The sequence below is a fragment of the Carassius carassius genome, chromosome 32 (assembly GCF_963082965.1).
Source record: "Carassius carassius chromosome 32, fCarCar2.1, whole genome shotgun sequence".
In the NCBI taxonomy this organism is placed as follows: domain Eukaryota; kingdom Metazoa; phylum Chordata; class Actinopteri; order Cypriniformes; family Cyprinidae; genus Carassius; species Carassius carassius.
In genome coordinates, this window is record NC_081786.1 from 8,016,449 (window position 1) to 8,038,794 (window position 22,346).

The 22,346-nt window shown below is 42.7% G+C and overlaps 1 protein-coding gene across 1 annotated transcript in view; it reads right to left on the reverse strand.

The window, feature by feature from the left end:
* LOC132112572 (aarF domain-containing protein kinase 1-like) overlaps positions 1-22,346 on the reverse strand; it is a 119,403-nt gene that overhangs the window by 39,553 nt on the left and 57,504 nt on the right. The window contains exons 5-7 of the mRNA XM_059520111.1: positions 8,923-9,081; positions 8,271-8,429; positions 5,396-5,512 (exon numbers count right to left, since the gene is read on the reverse strand). Coding sequence (XP_059376094.1) covers positions 5,396-5,512; positions 8,271-8,429; positions 8,923-9,081 — 435 coding nt within the window. The remainder of the gene's footprint in view (positions 1-5,395; positions 5,513-8,270; positions 8,430-8,922; positions 9,082-22,346) is intronic.

The window sequence follows — 22,346 nt, forward strand, 5'->3', positions numbered from 1 at the left end:
ACCCATACTCGGAATTGGTGCTCTGCATTTAACCCATCCAAGTGCACACACACAGCAGTGAGAAGTGAACACACACCCGGAGCAGTGGGCAGCTATATATCCAGCACCCGGTGAGCAACTGATAGTTCAGTGCCTTGCTCAAGGGCACTTCAGCCATGTGTATTGAGGGTGGAAGAGAGCGCAGTCCATTAACTCCCTCCCCCACCTACAACTTCTGCCAGCACCGAGACTCAAACCGGTGATCTTCTGGTAACTAGTCCGGCTCTCTAACGATTAGGCCACAGCTGCCCCAGCAGAATATTATTCTGAGAGAAAGAAAGTGGGTAAAGAGAAATACAAACACTACAAATTTCTTAAGGCAAAAACAGCATCAGGGTTGATTCACCCTCCACACTCAGTCTCTCTCAGAGCAGCATGGATGCTGTAACAGATCCAGGACCTCCCTGAGACCTCATGGAGTAGAGGAGGACTCTCACAGCAGCCCAAAGGCTCATGTGGCTATTTAAAGAGCATTCAATTCTCTGTGATGTAGGAATCACTGCTAATAGAGATAATTCCTCACATAGTCTGACCCACAAGGAACGGCCAGATGGGATTTGACTTACCACACTCACAGACGCACTACAAACACACTGGTTACTAGTTTACACCCTCTTAGCTACCTGCTAATAGGTTTTTATTTACAAATACAGCCACAACCATGTCTTAATGCACAATACAAATAACATTTCTTACAATTATAATTTTTGCTGCATCTGGATTGTAAAAATAAAATAAAATAAAATAAAACATCCCGTCATTCCATGCACGTTGGCAGAACACAGAGAGAAAAGTCCATTCCAGCCATCATCAATCTTTTGATTACTTACACGCCAGCTCCCACACAGAAGCTCGCAGATGCCTGAGCCAGTTAATAATTCTATCCATTTTCAGGGGTAGACTCCATCATTTATTTTGTTCTGTATCTATCTCATCAGCTGTCTAATAACTCTCATCATCATTGGCTAATGCCAGAGCCAGCATTCGGCCCAAATAAAGCACTTGGCTACACTGTTTGCTTTATTTACTTTTGTGAGCGTTGTAAAGGCAGATCGGCAGCTAATGAGTACTGCAGGAGGAGCGGTGGAGGTTACGGAGGGCAGGAACATCCGTGATGCTGGCTAATATAGCATTGACTTTAATCATTACCGCTTATTCTGGTCGCATCTGTGAGGGAACATTCTGCATGCGGCGATTCTATAATGTACTCTCAACCTCTGAGAATATAAAGATTTTAAAGATCAGACTCGGCATATATTATGCGTGTCAGCTGCCAGGTACTCAAAGGCTGCTGCTGTCACTTGAAAAGAGTGTCAAAACATAGCTTCTGTCTGATATTATGAACCTGTGACCTCTGCGCAAGAGAGAAACAGAGTAAAAAAGGATAAAACCGGGTGATGGGGCATTTACACCATGACTGACAGCTTGAGGGGAAGTGAGGGTGTCTAGGGAGGTGAGCTGACTGATCTTCACCTCTTTAAGGTCAGTTAAAGAAGCTACAGGACTAATTTACCTTGATGGATGAAATTACTTAAAGCCACGTTATTTTGCATCACTTTACTAGGTTTCTTTAAGCTGTGCTTTTTTCAGCAAAAATAAATTACATTATAGAGAAAAAAAAACACCATCTTTCCACCCCCTCCAATATACAATCTAAGCCATCTATACACAAAATGTACATCTGATGTCCTCTATGTGAACACACAACCCTGCTCAGCACCACAATCCCTCATTCTAACATTTGTCAACATATGTTTTGGGAGCCACAAAATCCAATGACAGTATGAAATCTAACACTGATTGGAATTTCACACAGCTTATTTCCCAAAGGGTCTTTCCCTATTTGCCAGGATTTCCAACCACAAACTGAAATTTAATAGTGTTTATAAAATTAGCATGTGCCCAGTATATTATTCGAATGGATTCATTGATAAACACATGCAAACTGACAGATAATGGAAGTACAGCATCCATCAGTTAAAGCTGACATACAATGAGAATGTGTGTGTGTGTGTGTGTGTGTGTGTGTGTGTGTGTGTGTGTGTGTGTGTGTGTGTGTGTGTGTGCATTTGTGTATAATATAATATTTATTATAACTAATAAATTAAATTATAGAAACATTAATAAGAAGATACAAAAATTTGAATTTTAAAATTTCATTTTAACTGTAATACACAGAACTACAGTATTCAGTATGGTTCCACTAACATTTCACTAAAAACAAATAACTTACTAAAAACGTTTTTCTAAAATGTATTCCTTTAAAAAAAATATGTGTGTAATGTTTATTTCTAATAAATGCTACATAGTTTGATATTTTGTAATATAAAGAAAAGCTCCATATATTTAAGGGGCTACTGTATATACATAAATATTTCGTTCAAATGCATTTCTGATTCATTTCTCTGAATATAAAGTAAAGCTTTTCACGCAAAACCTTAACTGTGGGTTCGGTTTAAGGCACCAAAAATATGCTCTTCACAGTCTTCAGGTCCCGCTGCTCAAGATGCCCTTCCAGAGAGCAGACTCATTTCCTCATGCTGCCTCCAGCTCTGTTTCCCACCGGCTCTGCTAACCCCCCACAGCTCTGCAATTTCAAAATAAAGTGTCTTTTTAAGCAAGCGGGCTGTACTGCCTTTTCAACCTGTTCCAATGGAGAACGTCTCTTTAGCAAAGCCCCATTGAGCGGCCACGTGGCACGCTTGCTAATACCACGATCACTTTCATTCCCCCGAACCTCTAAAACCCTCTTAAAAGCGCTCAGATGCAGACGCGCACACGCACGCATGCACAACGCCACATTAAAACGAGAGAGGGAAAATATAAGCGGAAGCGTTCGCTAAATTGCTCCACTCCAAATGAGTCTGATGAACCGAGCCCTTTGATTGCATTTTCAAGCTCTGCATAAAATTTGTACGGCATTTTCTTTTAAAACACATCTTCATTTGCCACACTGTACCGGGAACATCAGTTAATCAGTGCCGCCCATAGCCCAGTCCGCTATCTCCAAAGAAAAAGAAAAACAGCTTGGCAGAAAAAAATAATAAATCCAAGCAGTGGTTGTGTGACACCGCGTAAAGGAAAATAAATGTTATGGCACTCGTGTGTACGTGCAAGTGCGAGTGAGAGGGGGTGTGATAAACGCTTGATGTGCCATCCACCCGCCAACCGTTCCCTCCTCCATCTTTCAAAGGTGTGCGTGCCCTTTAAGCACGGCTCGGTGGCTTATGAGACCAGTTTCAGGCCGTGTTTACCCGTCTGTCAGGCTCACTGATGCCTGGGTGTACAACGATAAGGAAAGGTTGCCGTTTAAAGCCTCAGCGAGCTTTGCAAAACAAACTGGCAGCAAATGTGCATATTAATTCAGACAGACAAAACAGATCGGAGGAAATATAATGACATAGTGACACAAACAAAGCAGGTGCTAAAATGATCCCATTTAGTCATTTAACAAAAGCCGGTGCGCTTGCACGGCTTTCAGTGGCCGTAGTCTTTCTCCGCGTTTTGAGTTTCTAACCATCTCATCATCTATCACGCTGCCCACTTTCCATATTCCGCTCTCTTCCATGGATGAGCGATGCATGAAATCTGTGAATATGATGAAGTAAGCTGCTTGTGAAATAACTGAAATAGTGAACAACAAGATGAGATATTTCAGTGAACAGGATGGAGCATCCATGTTTACACAAGATGAGATATTTCAGTGAACAGGATGGAGCATCCATGTTTACACAAAGTGTTTTGACGAGACTAGAGATGTGTATTGTAACTGTATAAATTTTAAGTGTGTATATTTGGAACATGTTTGGGTTCAGACATTGTATGGACAAAAAAAGATATTTTTTTATACGAGAAAGACATAGGTTTTGAACGGTCCCCAAAAAATTACAATATACCACAGTGTGTGTGTGTGTGTGTGTGTGTGTATATATGGTCACACTTTATTTTAGGGTCCAATTCTCACTATTAAATAACCATTAACTATGACTTTTGCCTCAATTAACTCCTTATTTGCTGCTTATTAATAGTTTATAAGGTAGTTGTTAAGTTTAGGGTATTGGGTAGGATTATGGATGTCATGCATTATATGTACTTTATAAGCACTAATAAACAGCTAATATGTTAATAATAAACAAGCTAATAAGCAACTAGTTATTAGTGTGAATTGGACCCTATACTAAAGTGTTTCCATATATATATATATATATATATATATATATATATATATTACATAACAGCTAAATAGGTGTTTTTTGTGGCAGTTAGCATGACAATGTGTTCAACAAATGTAAACAAAGCCCTGTGCAACATACCTAAGACTATTTATGAACTTAATAAAAAGAATCAATGGATGAAATATTTTTAATATTCATTAGACAACCCAAAAACAGACTTTCTTTTTTTTTGGACTGAATTTCCAGCCCAAATTTGTAAATTGTACAAGAGACTGTGTTATAAACGTTTGGAAAACGTTATATAAGATTTTGGTCAAACCACCCACCCATGAGCATTGCAATGATGAGAGCATTGCAAAATTTGTGATTTGCACTTTTTTTTTTTTTTTTACTATTTCCAGCTAGCTGACAAAGTGATAACTCTAACAAGAAAATGATAATGCATTGGCAATAGTGTTGTAAAATATCCCCATGTGAACAGACGCTGGTTTAATCTATCAATAGTCCATTAGAATTTGTTTCTCCGCTATCCCCTAGTCCTCACAAAAGTCGCATCCCTCAGTTTATTTGTCTCTCTGTCTTCCCCTGGCCCCGCATAACTACAGATTAGCTCACTCAGTAGGGCCTCCATTCTAACCGAAGCCACTGTGTGCAACTGCATTCACCCCGAGACCAGAGTCACCTTAACGAAAGCGCAAAATTAAAAAGGCGCTTGCTCTCGCGGCGAGTCCTTGTGCTGACAAAAGCGGCGGAGTAGAATAAATTGCAGCCAAGACAGAAAAACAGTCTGTGATATAAATATGAAAAAGAGCCTGATTTAATTTAGTGCTCATCTGCTAAGGGCTAGAAAAATGAAATGAAATTTGAGAGGCATAATTCATCAAACCAAGCAGCCTCCAATTCAGCGGTGTCAGAGCCTCTCGGAACAGGGCAAAGGAGAAACGTCTTCAAAGCTTCCAGAACACATGGCATCAAACGTAGCAGGGAACGTGACTGCTTCATTAGCATTCCCGAGCACTTTTCCATGCTCAAATTAACATCGGCACAGTGAAATGACTGATTAAGCAATCTTGAGTGGCGGAATTGTAACAAGTGCCGTTTGTTGGGCTGCTGTTCTGAGTGTTTCTGAGGAAGTGGTGCTCTGTTTTAGAGTTACCCAGAGATAAGGGCGTCTCTCTTACCTCGTTGACATTGATGCCGTGCTTCCTCATGTACTCTCGGTCATTGACCTGACCGCCCTCCGCAAAGTCCATGGTTAGAATACGCTTGGTGGAAAGATCCCAGTGAATCTTCGGGATCTGGCAGAAAACAAAACAAAGAATAGATTCTCAGCAAAAGTTATACACTTGCAGCAAGTCAGTCTTTACAGAAGTGGGGTAAGCTGTGCCACGCCTTATTTCAGTTGTTCTAGCCAAATTAAATATGCATCATTTTAAAGTGCCCCTATTATGCCATGCCAAACACTGTAGCTTTTTCATGTCAAGAAGACGCTGTCTTTGAGTTCCCAACATTTACTGACAACTGCTTCTCTAATCTCGCAGGATTCACAAAACGCTTGCTCTTGAAAGATGGCTCAGTACCCAGTTTATTTGGACCAGCTGGCTCCACTGTATCACAACCTGTAAGCATGATAGATAATAAATGTTTACATTTTCTATCGAGTGTTAAAAATATGGAACTATGGCAATGGGTGTATCATTTCTGACACGTGCTGTATGTATTACACCAATCACAACAGACTGGGCCATCTGACTAATCGGAGAGGAATAGGCTCATGGAAAGAAAGGGTTTAGGAAGACTGATTCTTTAAACTGCTTCAAACAAATTATATGATAATCAATGGAAAATGACCTTGCATATATTGCATGATATTTTCAAAACAATATTAGGAAAATGCCCCAATGCCATTCCCAATTTCGGACATTCAACATTTTTTAACTTCTATGAACCAGGCAAGAAAAAATGTAATATTCAGAACATTTCAAAGTAGTTGTCGTTGTATTGTATTAGCATTTGATTAGTTCAGAGTGGTTTTTAGAGCGTTGTTATGTGGCTGCTAGGGAGTTGAGTGGTTTTATGCTATGTGTTTCCTTGGGTGTTATGAACAGTTAGAGGGTTGCTATACAGTTTCTAGAGAGTTCTAAATGGTTTTAGAGTGTTGCAGTGTGGTTGATAGGGAGCAGATTATTTTTTAAGCATGGCTGTTCCTAGGGCACAGGTTTCAAACTCTGGGTTGTGAGATTTTAAAAAAATGGGTTGCCAAGATGGTTTAAGGAATATATATATATATATATATATATATATATATATATATATATATATATATAGCCGAACTGTTAATCAAAACTAGCCTCATCTTGTGTTTATTATTTTCTGTCAAAACGACTTCTTTAACCCATTTTCGATTTTCTAAGTATTTCGATTTTTTTTTTTGCACCCTCTGATTTTTAAATAGTTGTATCTCAGCCAAATATTGTCTGATCCAAAAAATGCATACATCAATGGAAAGCTTATTCATTCAGCTTTCAGAATTTGACAATTAAGACTGGTTTTGTGGTCCAGGGCCACATATTACGCACCAAAGATTTATAAGTTTGCTCAAATGTCTAAATCAGAGTATGAGTGCGAGAAGTAGTGATAATTGACTTATTAAACAGCAGTAATTATCTAAACACTGCAAAACAGTTATAGACCCTACTATGAGCGAACAAGCGTTATTAGCCTTACAAAAATTGCCAATTTGTGCCCTGGAATCACTATCTGTACTTCCAGACAATGACATAGAGAAAATACGATTCTCTGTGACGGATAATGGCAGATGCTCAGAATTAGCTATAATCTGCACATAAAGCTCAAAGCAGCAGGCTTTCTTGATGGTTTAGATGACCTTCCTTTTCCATACGAAAGTTTCCTGTTCCTGAACATCACTGCTTATCTGGTGCATCGCTCTACCAACTTGCTACTAATTAAAAACTTTCTCTAGATAATGAGGAAGATTTACTGTTTTTTTTTCCTTTGATAATTTTCTTCCACCTGATACCAAGGTCTGGCTTTTGCCACCACCTCCCGCGACACACTTTCAGTATAGTTCCTCTCCGCTCTATTTATCAAACGAACGTCAATGATAAAAAATTCCTCCGTTACCGCCACATAAACAGAGCCATTTTTCAGTTCAGTGTCTGCCTTGTGGAACAGCAAAACACTCTGAACTGTCTGCGACTCCGATGCACCGCCACTGCTGTATAATCACGCTTGTTTTACAGGGCGAGAGGCTGATGCAGAGAGCTGGGGATTTATTCCTGACATGGCGGCTTGTGCTCCGCTGTCAAACATTTTGACAGAGCTAATAGTGTGCATTAGAGGCACAAATCTGCGGGTGTAAACCCTGGCAATTCTCATTACCCTGCAGGACCAACCAGGTCTCTTTGTTATTCATTAAAAATGAAAAGGGGGACTTGCCTGGAAGCATTTGGCAATTGTTATGACAGATTATTTACCTTGCAAAGTCTTCTTGCAGGGGAGAAATGTGAGGGTAGTGTGATTCATGGCGTCTAGCCGAAACAGTGTGAAAAAGTGCAAATTGAAGTTAGTACAGTGTTTAAGTGGAACTTGTAATGTGACTTGCTTCACTTGAAAGTTGACAAAGTTCTCAGAATAAGATGTTGAAATGCCAAAAAAGTCTGAGTTTTTTGTTTTGTAGTGCTGAAGTCTGTTGAAATATAAGCTTTTACTCATTTTTCATTGCCTTCCTGCACCTTTGAAGGGCACACTACTCTTAAGAGTAGTCACTCATTCCAAATGAAAGTAAGAAACTGAATTGTTTCCTGAAGGCCGTTGACAAAGTAAAAATCATTGGTCACTTCAAGAAAGAAATTTTGCCATTTATAAACCTGTCTGGCAAGTACTCACAATTTATTTTAAAACCTAAGGCCATTTAAGACACTTAAGCCATTTAAGATCTTCGAATTTAAAAAGACCAATTGTTGCTGTACAACGAAAGACTGTTAATGGGAAAAAATATATATTTATGCCACACAGAATAACGCTGTCACAAACCTTCAAAAACGTGAATTGCTTGAGCATGTCTGCTATTTTCTCAGCATTTCGTCCCTCATTGAGGAAGTCCAGCTCTAGAGGCATGTTCTTTTTGGCTTCTTCCACCAGCCACATAAAGGCAAAGTCTGGAAACAACCAGTGGACAACCTGAAGAAGAAACTGAAAACAGACACACATTCAGTTATACTCACTGACTTTTACATTTTTTTATTTTATTTTATTTTATTCTTCTGGCCAGATGAAACTATTTCATATAACATACATGCAATGGATAAAGTACAATTAATCAAGTCAGTTGCAAAATAAACCACAAAATAATGATGCAGACTCTTGATAGGAAGAAAAAAGAAGTCTCTGGAAAGGTTATGCAAACCTTTATTACTGAAGCCCAGACTCTGAATAAGACCCGGCTGTAATAGAGTAATTATATGTGATACCAAAAAAATTGTAGGTGCATGGACAAATAGCTATTTGCAATAAAATGAATGAATAAAACTGTTGGTTGAATGATGGACTCTATTTTTTAAACACTAATGGGTGGTGAACAGGCCCCTAGACAGATCGAGCTATACATGGGCATGTGACAATGACAGAGCGTGTGAATTAGGCATCAGAAGCCAGGCATCGGCAGCCCTGCTCCCTCGGTAATTACCTCCATCACAACAATGTCCTTGGAGCTTTGGCGCTGGACCTTGGGATGTTGTACCTTCACTGCCACCGTCCTCCCATCCGGAAGTACCGCTTTGTGGACCTGAGCAAGGGAGGCGGCCCCTTGGGGCTTTTCCTCAAACTGGATGAAAAGATCGCTGAGCTGAGGAAAGAATTTTATTTAAAGGTTAGAAAACTGGAAAGAGGGAGGAACTCTATGGATACACAGAGTACATGGTATATATATATACATTTTACAATTTTACAAATCAAATGTATTGGATGGTTCTCTTTCCAACAATTCCCCCAAAAATGTGTTATACTAAATGTAAATACTGCCTACAAAGAAATTTGATATTCAAAAAGGAACAACTAATTTAATTGCCAGTTCAGTTATAACAGCGGGGGAAATTATGTTGAGCAGGGTGTAAGCAGGGCATCTTGTAAATGCAGTTGGTGAAAAATAGCATGACTGATCAGTATGCCACATTTTCCTGCGATGCCAACTGCAATGAATATTCAACACAGACACAACAGGGGCAGTGGAAGGGGATGCCAAGAGGAAGTGACAAATTTCTCGTTTGTGTGTGCACAAGAGGAGTTAACCATAAATAAATACTCCAAAAGGAATATCAAGCTGTTCTGCTCCAAAACGACACATTTCCAAATGTGTTTTCCTACTCCAAGAGAGACAAAAAGGAAGTATGTGCTGTTAAAAACAAGAGTCGGTGGATCCTTTCAACACTGAGTGCCAAGAAATTTTAGCTTTCACACAATTAACGTCACCTGGCAACCCCTACACAAACGAATGAGTGCAGCAGATGAAGGTCAACTCAAATCTGGTTGTTCTTTTTATAGAGTGGCATACTGAAACCAATGGTTACGGTTTGCACACATTTTGGGTGCATTTTGTAAATCGTGGCTTGTGGCGCTCAGTAGGTGAAATTATACAACAGAAATACCTAATTTTGTTCAATATATGCATGAATCATTTTTGTATTAGGAGACCATGCAGTTCTATATGATGAGCTTAGTGAAAGTCAAGCGGAATCAATAATAACTAATAAAGTATACTATACTACTAAATTATACACATATTTTATACTTAGAATTTTACCCAGTATTTTGTGTGCCTTTGATTTGCTGCTCAGCAATGCAAACAAAATCAACTATGAGCACTAGGCAGGTCTCGTGTTGTTAACTAAATGTACTGCTTAAGAAGCCCATCTAAAATCTGACAATATTTGAGCTGTATAAATAGCAAGTAAATCTGCATTAAAGGTCTCGTTTGTTCATTTTGAGCGCAGAAACTGCCAGCTCCAATTTGGAAGCAGCCAAATTTTAAAAACAGAATTAAGAAAATAGAGTGAGTGGCTCCAACACATCTGATGACTAAGTTAGTGGATATTATCATCATCCAGGCTGGACTTCTGCCATCTATGTCAGCTGAGCAACATGGGGCGGACTAGAGGAACCTCCAGAGAGAAAGAGAAAAGCATGATGCCAGGGTCTGCTGTCTCAGGTGAGGGACCATTGAGGAACACGCTTCTCACCTTATGCATTCACCCGGAAATTTCCCCTGCAAATGGCTGTTATCCAGCCTGTTGGCATCTGGACGGCACCCAGGATAAGTATGAGTAACATGCAAAAGAACAGAGCATGAGGTAGCTGTGAACATCACATACAGAGTTTTGCTTATCTGAATGTGTAAATTCTTTAGTGACACAACCAGTTAAAAATAGATTTTCTTTGTGTCATGATTAAGATCAGCCAGTTCCTGGAAGACATAACAACTCTAGAAATAAATGATATATAGAAACACCCCATTTCCTGAGCAGAAATGAGTACTTTACTTGTGAAAACCTCTAATTGGCTTCTATTTTAATCAAAGTAAATTACATTTACTTGAAAAAGCCAATATTTAAAATTAAAGCTTATTCTTCTGAGACCTTAAATTTCAAGGCATAGGCTATCCACCAATGTTGGCACAGACCTCCAGAAATAATCATCCATGGTACGGCAGCAAAGTTCCTTGATTATTAAGCCAGAATGAGTGTATAGTTCCTAGTCATATCGGCCTAGATAAATCGCAACTTAATTTTCCGTCAGTCTTAGTACACGATGTAACTACAGAAGAGCCAAGTTTTAAATGGAAATGACCATTTAAATGACCAAGAGTTTTGATATTTTTCCTGAGCGAGATGCTAACGGTCTAATCAGATTCAATGATCTATGCTAAGCTAAGTTAAAAGTGCTACCACCAGACCCGGAGATCAGCTGAACGGATTCAAAAACTGTAAAACTCAACTGTTTGACTCTAGGGCAGTTTGAAAATGAGCCTATTTTCAAAAAAGTAATGTGTTCCTTACTAACATAAGAAAATATACTAAAAACATGCTGATGTGTATTTTTGATGTGGTTTATGAAAGTCTAATAATGGGGTCTGAGGTGGCCTAATACTGTATGACTAATATGGTCTGTCTGAGTTTTAATTTGGTCTATCTGACTTTTCCTGCTTAAAACCTTCAAGCTTTTTAAAACTTTCAGATTAGGCATTGTCATGCAAACATCAAATTTTGTCATCACACTTCCCAACCCGAACACATTCTAATTAGTTATCATTTCTATACACTAAGTCCATAGGGCCAGGTTTTGAGGGATAAAGTCTAGCACACTTTACAGCAGTGTTAATTTCATTAACGAAGACAACGACGAAAAATATTAACGAACATTTTTTATGTGACTAAGACAAGACGTTGACGAGCTAAAAATAATATTGATGACAAAATTATGATGAAATTTATGCAGCGTTTTCGTTAACTAGACGAGACTGGATTATAATGTTATTTGACATTCAAAATGCATCCTATAGACTATTGTCTTTCAAAATGTGTGTCCCTGTCATTGGATTGCGATCGGATAAGGGTCGTTCGCATATCTAGTCAGTATAGCAGCCGCAGTGGATGGATAGACTAATAAAACGCGAATTAGTGATCTGAAACAATGGCCTCAGCACCCAACTTAAAGTTAGTGATAGGTGAAATCACGCCAATAAGAAGTGCTCTCTCTCTCACGTGCGCATGCTCCACTTCCTCAGTTCTCACATATATATAAAGTTGTATATATAAGTTGCTCCTTTTTCACTAAATGGATAGTTCACCCAAAAATGAAAATTGTCCTATTTTATTCTAGATTTTCTAAATGTATTCCTTGATTCAAATTTCTCTTAAGCTTAATTGATTTGGTCTAAAGAGAGAAGAAATAATGATTATTTTAATTTGAAAACTACATGCTACCAAAATAAATTTTGGTAACTACAGTTTGGCTAAAAGTATTGACTAAAAGTTGACAAAAATGCAATGACTTTTCATCGACTAAAACTAGGAAAGACTCAAATGACTAAAATGTGACTAAGACTATTAAGCATTTTTGTCTCAAGACTAAAACTACATCAAAAATGCCTGCCAAAATTAACACTGCTTTGCAGCTTTCCCTTTCCAAGAAAGTCATCTTAGAAAATGATAGACTGTCTGACCATCATGTAAAATATGAAAAGGCGGTTTGTTTTGTTTTTACTGTCTGGAGGCAGGTTTATCTAAAATAGCTTCTACAACAATAATAATTCATTCAAAAAACACAGTACAGCAGGTGGGTCCAAAATTGTACAGACAACACAGAAGAAATGTGCAGACTTTGTGATCATAAGATCCTGTCTGTACAACAGTAAAAAAGCACCAATTATTTTACAGACAAATCTCGGTAAACAAAATAAAATAAACAGGTTTGCTTCATAATGTCTAGTTTATGTGCTACTAAGTGCCTCAAAACATTAAAAGTCACTAAACTGATAAACTTTGACCTTTGACTTTATAGATTTAATGGATTTCAGACCTATGACTGTCCATCCTCAAATATTTACAGCAGCAGACCAGATCCCAACAATAGATTTTATACCTGCAGAGTCAAAACGTCACTTAACTTTTATGTAAACTCACATGTAATGCAATATATAGTTATTATATAGTCTGTGAACAGACTGTGGTAGAGCACCCTTATAGATACCTTATTCCAATATTAAAAATAAACACTTCATTATTAGCCTATTTATAAAACGTAACTAGCATAAGTGGTCACAAATCAGTTTTACAGGATATTATGCCAGATATTTGGCCTTCACATGTATAGCAAAACAGATTTACAGCAACACCAACAGACTCAGCAGGTGGACATGGTTGGTGTCACCCATCCAAACTCTGTTTTTTGTACACAGACAACCTGTCTGGTTAGGCTAATGTGAACCTGACCATAGCTAGTTTCTCAGAGGGACCTTCCAGCACTCCCGAGGCACTTCTCCCACATACGACCAGCACTTGCCAATGCACGAGTTATGCAACCATATCTCTGGAGAAGCTCTCATTACACCACAGCCATGCAGATTTTTTTTTTTTTTCAGAGTATGATTCGACATAGAAATGTTTAAAAAAAAATGGCTTTTTTTAATATAGATTTTTACCTCTATATTAAATTTATATTGAGATTATACACTATAGGTAGTGTATTGCTTTATAAAATGACAGTTCAACCTTCATTCTATGATGTAAAAGTCAAACAAGATTTTGCATCACACATTGGACCCCTGCTGAGTCACTTCTTTCGCATCTGTCATTCAAAGCCTGGAGAGGGCGGAGCTAGGATAGGCTCCTCCCATCCCAGCTCCATTCTTCTCACTGTGAGACAAGAAAAATGTAAGCAATTAGCTACAGCAGAGGTCAAGATGGAATCCCTAGAGAGCTGTAGTCATTAGACTAGCCTGTCTCTTGTCATATGCAATATGCTCAGCCCACAGTCCACTACAACAGCGTTCACTACAGGAGCCGCTGTATCAAACCTCAATTGTGCGGTAATTCCCTCTGGACTTGTGTTTCCAGCATTGCATGCAAAAGCACAGGTCTTGCATTTGTATTTTCATACCATTTCGCCTCACTGTCCTTTCTCATTTTTGTCATTTTGTTTTTGCCAAAGCGTTCAAGCAGTTGACCCAGTTTGTCCTTTCTGAAATGATCAGATAATCAGTTTTGTCTCTTTTTTTTTTTCGTGCGAGCTTATCTAAAGCCACAGATGACTGGGAGCACAGATCAGCCAGTGCCTGTGATGGCCTGATAGCACAGTGTGACCTCTGACCTCCCGCTGAGCAGCCGCAGCATTATTGTGCCTCACTGTAATCACAGTCAGCTGAGACTACCGCAGAGGGGATACACAAACAGAGGAGAAACCAGGTGTGAGCAGCCCTCAAAACAACTAAAGCCTACCTACTGACTGACCAATGAGGCCGTGACATTCATTCACCTGTGAACAAATTTAGATGTGCAGAACTAAATAAAATAAAAATAAATGTATAATTTGTTACATAAAATCACCAATTATCAAATAAAAATACAATACAGTTTTTACACAGCAGCTTTACAGGGATAAACAGCAAAAGAATGATTCAATGATGGAAACAGAGTTCAATTCTACTGTAAAGCAGGTCTAATAGCTCTAAAAAAATACAAAAATGTCATTAAATTAAAAATAATAAATAAAATAAACTCTTTTCTACCAGGGAATCTTGATCAATGAAGAAATTAAATTAAATTTGATTGATTGATTGATTGATTGATGTATTGATTGATTGAATGAATGAATGAATGAATGAATGAATATATATATATATATATATATATATATATATATATATATATATATATATATATATATATATATATATAATAAACATAATATTAATCCTTATTGCTTGTGGTAGGATGTTCTGGGTGACTGATTGCCATGGGGTTGCCATGAAGTTGCTACGTGGTTTTAGCCAGTTGTTGTTTCTAAAGAACTCTAGATGGTTACTAGATAGTTGCTTAGTTGACCAAGTACCAAACTATGGTTCAGTTTCCTTATTTAAATGTAAATTTATGAAATGTTCCACTCATTTATTCTACACCAGGTGAAAACCTAATTTAAGCTCTTAGAAAAGTAATAGCCTCAATCCTAGCAAACACCAGTAATAACATTTCAAAATATGCTATGTGCATTAGCTTTAAATGTAGTTTTAGCTTTAGATTTTGATAAACAACCCACCAACCACACTAAAACTAATAGCATAAGCCAAAAGATCAATCGTATTTAAATGCGAGTTTGTGAAACATTTGGAATTAAGCAGATTTCTGCATGAATACTTCCTAATAAATATAAGGGGTTTACAAATGTATATTTATGTGTGTGTCTAAAAGCTATAAACACCTTAGACATCTTAGATGGCTCAAAGATAACTCACCATGTCTGCATTTAGACACATTCAGACAACCTGCACTGAATAAAAAGAAGAGAAGCCTTGCTTTACTACAACTCACAGTATTTACTCCAGATAAATCCAATAGTTTTCTTTTGCAGAAAAGCCCAATAGCATTTTTATAACTTAGTTTTCCATTATTCTTTTAGAGAAATCCTTTCTTTGTGGACCGTTATTATAAATTCTCCAGAGAATGGTGATCTATTCTTAATTACAAAAATACAAAAACTTGTTCACCAAAATAAAATGCCAACAGGCAAGAATTCCTGTTTAAAAGCAAACTAAATACAGTTTCCAAACTTTAAAATTACCCTGAAACACATTATTGATGAAGGGGTGATTTGAACAACAACAACAAGGATTTAAAAAATAAATACATTTCAGAAAGGTTCAGAAGCTTGGGGTCGGTAAGGCTTTTTTTTTTGGGACAAAAATGAACACTTTTATTCATCAAGGATGTATTAAATTGATCAAATGACCGTAAATACATTTATAAAGTTACAAAAGATTCCTAAACCAAATAAATGTTGCTCTCTTATCTGAGAATTTTGAATAATATTGTATTATGGTTTCCACAAAAAAATATTAAGCTACACAACCATTTTTATCATTTATGATAACAAATACTTCTTAAGCATCTAATGAGCATATTAGCATTATCAAGGGTCATGTGAAACTAAAGACTGGAGTAATGGATTCATTCCTCTTCCTTCAAACTTATTCGATTGCAGATTCAAGAAAGTGTCATTTTAGTGTTACCTGTCCAAGAAGAAATGGACCTATTTACTCTGAGTTTATCATTAAACGAACTGATCGAGATACACAAGATGAAAGTCATCTCGACCCAGGACTGAATTTGTGCTCTCTGGTGTACTGGTGTACTCTAAAGAAGCACAGGGCAACATCTCGCGTTTGTCACCTTGTCTTCTCCCGCCTCCCGCTGCCACAATCCACAAATAAAGAGCAACAAACCACTTAAATTCTTCCCTTGCCATTGCCTGTACTTTTGTGAAATTATAGAGTAAGCAACAAAGGCAAAGGAGCTGTCTCCCATGCTGAGCTCCGTTGGAGACAGGGCAGGCAGAACTGTGCACGTAATTTTCTGTCCTGAAATCACTGAATGTTCCCAGGCAGGCAGAGCTGCAGATTCAGCCCTTTTCTTGAGATCTTCAGGGTCAGCATCCCAGCTCTTCAAGACAGAGAAAATGTGGGGGTCACGGACAATACCAGAGCATTTCACACGAGTGACACCCCACGATGTGTCCTACCAGCACACACACTCGGCAGTGTGTCAGACACACAGTCACTCATTAAACTGTTTTGTTCAATAAAAACATATGTTCCCTTTCGAGAGTACTCTCGTACTGCGTAAGCTAGCTTACGCTATGGGAAAAGGTCCCCTTTTCTCGAGAATATGAAGCCAAAAATTATCCTTAATTTTTAAATAATGTAAAACGCAGTGCTGCAGCACAGCAGACCTAAGCGAAGCGGCTCGCGCGCTTATTGGCTGTGCTGTGGCAACTGCAGCAACCTATGGTGAGGCGGCGGAGAGGAACGAACCAATGGGGGCGCTTCGCGCCCATTGGACGTCAGAGCGTGCCAAAATAGGCGTGGCTGGAACTATATAAGCCACCGCTTCGCCATAGGGATCAGATTTCATCTCCTTCAGCGATCTCACCTGCACTTCGCTGTCTTCTCCGGAGAAGCCTCTACACGCCGTCGAAAAGCCTCTCAGCGGGATAGCACTGCAACGCAGATCTGAGGACGTCGGCTCGTGCTTCATCTCGACGCCGCCTTCAGCACTCGCTTCCTGCTGCGCCATCCGGCGTGACTATATCCTTTATAAAGCTAGTGTGTTTGCCGCTGCATCACACTTTTTTTTCTCCAAAATTCGAGGCGTTGTTTCAAATGCCTCGGGCCTGCGCTTCCTGCCGAGGCCCTCTGCCCAGCGAGGACCGCCACATCCTCTGTGTCTCCTGCCTGGGCCGCGAGCATGCTGAGAACGCACTCTCCAAGGGCGGCTGCCCTGAGTGCGACAACATGGCTATATCGACCCTGCGGGCTCGATTAGCTCAAACCAGCCACGATGCTCCACCCGCTCCTCTTCTCTCTCAAGTGCCGCGTAAGAAACGCCGCGATCAGAGAGTGCCTGAGCACACTGCTACACGCGAGCTCACGCCGGAACACTCCCCGCGTGCCTCGCCCGCTCTCTCTCCTTCGCCTGTCCTCTTCGTGGACGAGCAGCGCCAGTCTCTGCTCACCAGCGCCCCCTTCTCCTTCGGAGCGCCTGAGGCGGAAGAGGACAGACACGACAGCCTTTCTCTCGCCGCGTCCAGTAGTGAGGAATGGTCGGGCTCCATTGCGGACCCCCCCCCCTCTACAGCCCCCAGCTGCACCGGACAACGCGCTGATATCGACGCGGAGCTTACTCGCGTGCTTACAAGGGCTGTCAGCGACCTTCAGCTCGACTGGTCTCCTCCAGACGAGCTCGCTAAAAGCAGGCTGGACGAATGGTTCTTGCAGGGGCGCCCTTCGGCCCCTCCGCAAAGAAACGCCCCCTTCTTCCCGGAAGTTCACGATGAACTCACGAAGTCGTGGAAAGCCCCATTCTCCGCACGCTTGAAAACTTCTGTCTCGTCAGCGCTCTCCTCTGTCGACGGCGCCCGAGACCATGGTTACGAGAGCCTCCCCCCTCTCGAGGAGGCAATTGCTGCACACCTCTGCCCGCCCTCATCCGCAGGATGGCGGTCGAAGCCTGTGCATCCATCCAAACCGTGCCGCACCACCTCAGCTCTCGCTGGCCGAGCATACACCTCCGCTGGTCAAGCTGCTTCGGCTCTACACACCATGGCTGTGCTGGTTTTTCAGGCCAGACTTCTCCGTAACCTGGACGAGTCTGCCCCAGATACCTATGACTTTAAAGATCTCCGCAGCGCTACTGATCTAGCCCTGCGTGCGACAAAGACCACAGCACAAGCGATCGGCCGAAGCATGGCAAGCCTCGCTGTTTTAGAGCGACACCTCTGGCTCACGCTCACGGAGATGAAAGACGCCGACAAATCCGCCTTTCTTGACTCTCCTATCTCGCCTTCCGGCCTCTTTGGCCAGTCGGTTAAGGGTTTCGCTGAACGCTTCACTGAGGCTCAGAAGACGTCACAAGCAATGAGACACTTCCTGCCGAAACGCTCTAGCTCTGCTGCGGGACGCCGTAGAAATGCGCCGCCCCCTCAGACCTCGAAGCCATCGCAGCCAGACTTACAGTCTCGCCCAGCGACCAAAACCCAGCACCGCTCTCGCTCTACGAGCCGCAAACCGCCAGAGAGACGGGGACCTCGGCCCAGGATTGTGCTGAACCCCGAGCCTCCGAAGCCCTCCTGACCTTCGTGCTGAAAAGACCGTGGTTAAGTCCCGCTGCGGCCGGACCACCACACAAGAAACCTCACATACTTCCTCCAATCCCCTCACTAAAGGCGGTTGGAGATGTCTATACTGCAGTAAACGAGCCTGTTACAATGCACGCACGCCTGCACACAAACGCTGTTTTCACGGCGACCTCAATAAAGCACAAAAAGAGCTTTTTCTATGTAGGCAGTGTGCCCACTACACAGTACGCACCCCTACATGTATACACACTCCCCCAAGTGTCACAAAAACACACTCGGGTCCCCTTTCATGCCCACCTTCCCGCTCGCGCCGGAGGTGCTCTAAATGTAGCGCGCGTGCCCACTTCTCAGTGCGCAACCCTACAAATAAGCGCTGTCACCACAGTGTCCCAAGCACAGCATACTCGAACTACTGGTCCCCTCATAACAGGCGGCCAGTGCCCGAAGCACATTCAACCCATAGCCGCACGAGCCGCTGCATGGCAGGGCATCCCCGGCATATCAAATTGGGTTTTGAATATAATAAAACGAGGTTACTCGCTCCAGTTCGCTCGCAGACCGCCGCGCTTTCGCGCCGTGGTCGAAACGAAAGTGAAAAGCGAAATGACACACGTCCTTCGCGCCGAACTGATAAACCTTCTTGCAAAAGGGGCGATAGAAACTGTCCCCCCTGCGCAGCGCGAGTCAGGCTTTTACAGCCGCTACTTCCTCGTACCAAAAAAGGATGGCGGTCTCAGACCCATCCTAGATCTCAGACGTTTGAACAAAGCGCTTATGGCGCGATCGTTCAAAATGTTAACTACCAAACAAATACTTGCTCAAATTCGCCCGAGGGATTGGTTTTTCTCAGTGGATCTGAAAGACGCTTACTTTCACATTCAAATAGCACCTCATCACAGGCCATTCTTGAGATTCGCCTTCGAGGGGCAGACTTATCAGTACATGGTTCTTCATTCGGCCTCTCCGTAGCGCCCCGTACGTTTACACGGTGCATGGATGCCGCTCTCGCACCCCTGAGAATGCGGGGAGTGCGAGTATTGAACTACCTCGACGACTGGCTAGTTTTAGCCCATTCCGAGGAACTACTGACGACACACAGATCCTGGATCCTCAGCCATTTAGAATGCCTGGGTCTCACGATCAACACTGTCAAGAGCACTCTGTCTCCCAGCCAGAGGATTTCCTTTTTGGGGATAGACATAGACTCTGTGACGTGTACAGCGCGTCTGACGTCACAGCGCGCTCTCACTATTCAGCATCTGTCGTTCAAAGCCGGGTCTCTTTACCCGGTCAAACGATTTCAAGAAATGCTAGGTCTGATGGCATCAGCCTCTGCGGTTCTCAAACTGGGCCTGCTGCGCATGCGCCCACTACAACGCTGGCTGAGAGACCGTGTTCCAGCGCGCGCCTGGATTTCCGGCCGGCGCCCTGTACGAGGGCAGGTCTGCCTCCGGCCTCTGGTCGAGCCCGGAGCGACTGTTACACATAAACTGTCTGGAGATGATAGCGGTCGAACTATCCCCGAAAGCTTTCCTCCCATTTTTAAAGGGCCACCACGTTCTGGTCAGATCAGACAGCATGTCAGTGGTGGCCTACATAAATCGCCAGGGTGGTGTCAGGTCAAAAACCTTGCACACCCTGACCGAACGTCTTCTGACATGGGCACATTACAATCTGCGCTCGCTAAAGGCAGCGCGTGTACCTGGCATCCTGAACCGGGGCCCGGACATGCTTTCCAGGGCGAATGTTCCCCCTAGGGAGTGGTCTCTTCACCCACAAACGGTTCAGTTGATGTGGAGCATCTTCGGCAGGGCAGAGGTCGACCTCTTCGCCTCAGAAGACAACGCTCATTGCCCAATATATTTTTCAAAGAGCAGGGACGCGCTGGCCCTCGATTGGCCCAGACGCCCGCTTTATGCCTTCCCACCGGTCGCGATGCTACCGCAGGTCATCGATCGGGTCAGGAAGAGCAGATGTGCTATGCTGCTAGTAGCCCCACTCTGGACGACCCAACCTTGGTTCTCCGAGCTGATGCAGCTGTCCAGTACAGCCCCATGGCCAATACCGCTGCGGAAAGATCTCCTCACGCAGCTGAAGGGCGCGCTCTGGCATCCCCACCCCGAACTTTGGGCCCTTCATGTATGGCCCCTCAACGGGTACCCGGGAACCTCCCTGAGGGAATGTTAAAGGCCATTACGGAAGCCAGAGCGCCCTCAACCAGGCGCCTTTACGCGCAGAAATGGTCAGTGTTCTCCACCTGGTGCGGGACACGGAACCTAGACCCTCACTTATGTGACGTGACGGAGATACTCTCCTTCCTACAGGAGCGTTTAGATGCGGGCAGATCCCCGTCTACGCTCAAAGTGTATGTGGCAGCCATTGAAGCTTCTCATGCTCCGGTGGCCGGCCTATCACTGGGAAAAAACGAACTGGTCATTCGTTTCCTTAAGGGAGCTCGTCGGATGAACCCTCCCCGACCCCCTTCAATCCCTTCCTGGGACCTGTCTACGGTCCTAGAGGCCTTAAAGGGCCCCCCTTTTGAACCGCTTCAGTCTGTCGATATGAAGCTTCTTTCGTTCAAAACGGCTTTTCTACTGGCTCTGGCCTCAGTCAAGCGAGTGGGGGATTTACATGCGCTATCTGTAAGCGCTGACTGTCTCGAGTTTGGGCCTAATGACTCCAGAGTCATTCTCAGACCAAGACACGGCTATGTCCCCAAGGTGCTCTCAACACCGTTCAGAGCACAGGTCATCTCGCTGTCAGCCTTTTCCTCGCAAAGCGACGAAAGCAACGCGAGCTTCATCTGCCCCGTCAGGGCTCTCAAAACCTATATTGCGCGCTCCGCCTCATTCAGGAGGTCGGACCAGCTCTTCATATGCTTTGGTGGGCGCACCCGAGGTCTCGCCACCACGAAGCAGAGCCTATCGCGATGGATAGTAGACACTATCTCGCTGGCTTACAAATCTAAAGGCCTTCACTGCCCGTTCGGCATCAGAGCCCATTCCACCCGAGGTATGGCCTCGTCATGGGCGTGGTCCTGCGGGATACCACTGGATGATATCTGTGCGGCGGCAGGCTGGGCCTCTCCGTCCACATTTATTAGATTCTATAATCTGCAAGTCCCTGCCCTGCAGGCCAGGGTACTTTCTATATAGACGTGCTAAGCCTTATCACGTCCCCCTTTTTTCGTTCCCTATATAAAGCTCACTAAGGTTGGCTGTTGGGACTGGGATTTCTCCTGCTATAAAGCCCCGGGCTCTCGCCTCGGGCTGTGACAGGTCGAAGTTCCCGAGCACGCACGGCGTTTTACATTGTGTTCCCATAGCGTAAGCTAGCTTACGCAGTACGAGAGTACTCTCGAAAGGGAACGTACTCGGTTACTAACGTAACCTCGGTTCCCTGAGATGAGGGAACGAGTACTGCGTAACCTGCCGTGCTATGTGCTCGGACCGGGTGATCGCTTCAGTCGATTTAAAACCTGATCCCTATGGCGAAGCGGTGGCTTATATAGTTCCAGCCACGCCTATTTTGGCGCGCTCTGACGTCCAATGGGCGCGAAGCGCCCCCATTGGTTCGTTCCTCTCCGCCGCCTCACCATAGGTTGCTGCAGTTGCCACAGCACAGCCAATAAGCGCGCGAGCCGCTTCGCTTAGGTCTGCTGTGCTGCAGCACTGCGTTTTACATTATTTAAAAATTAAGGATAATTTT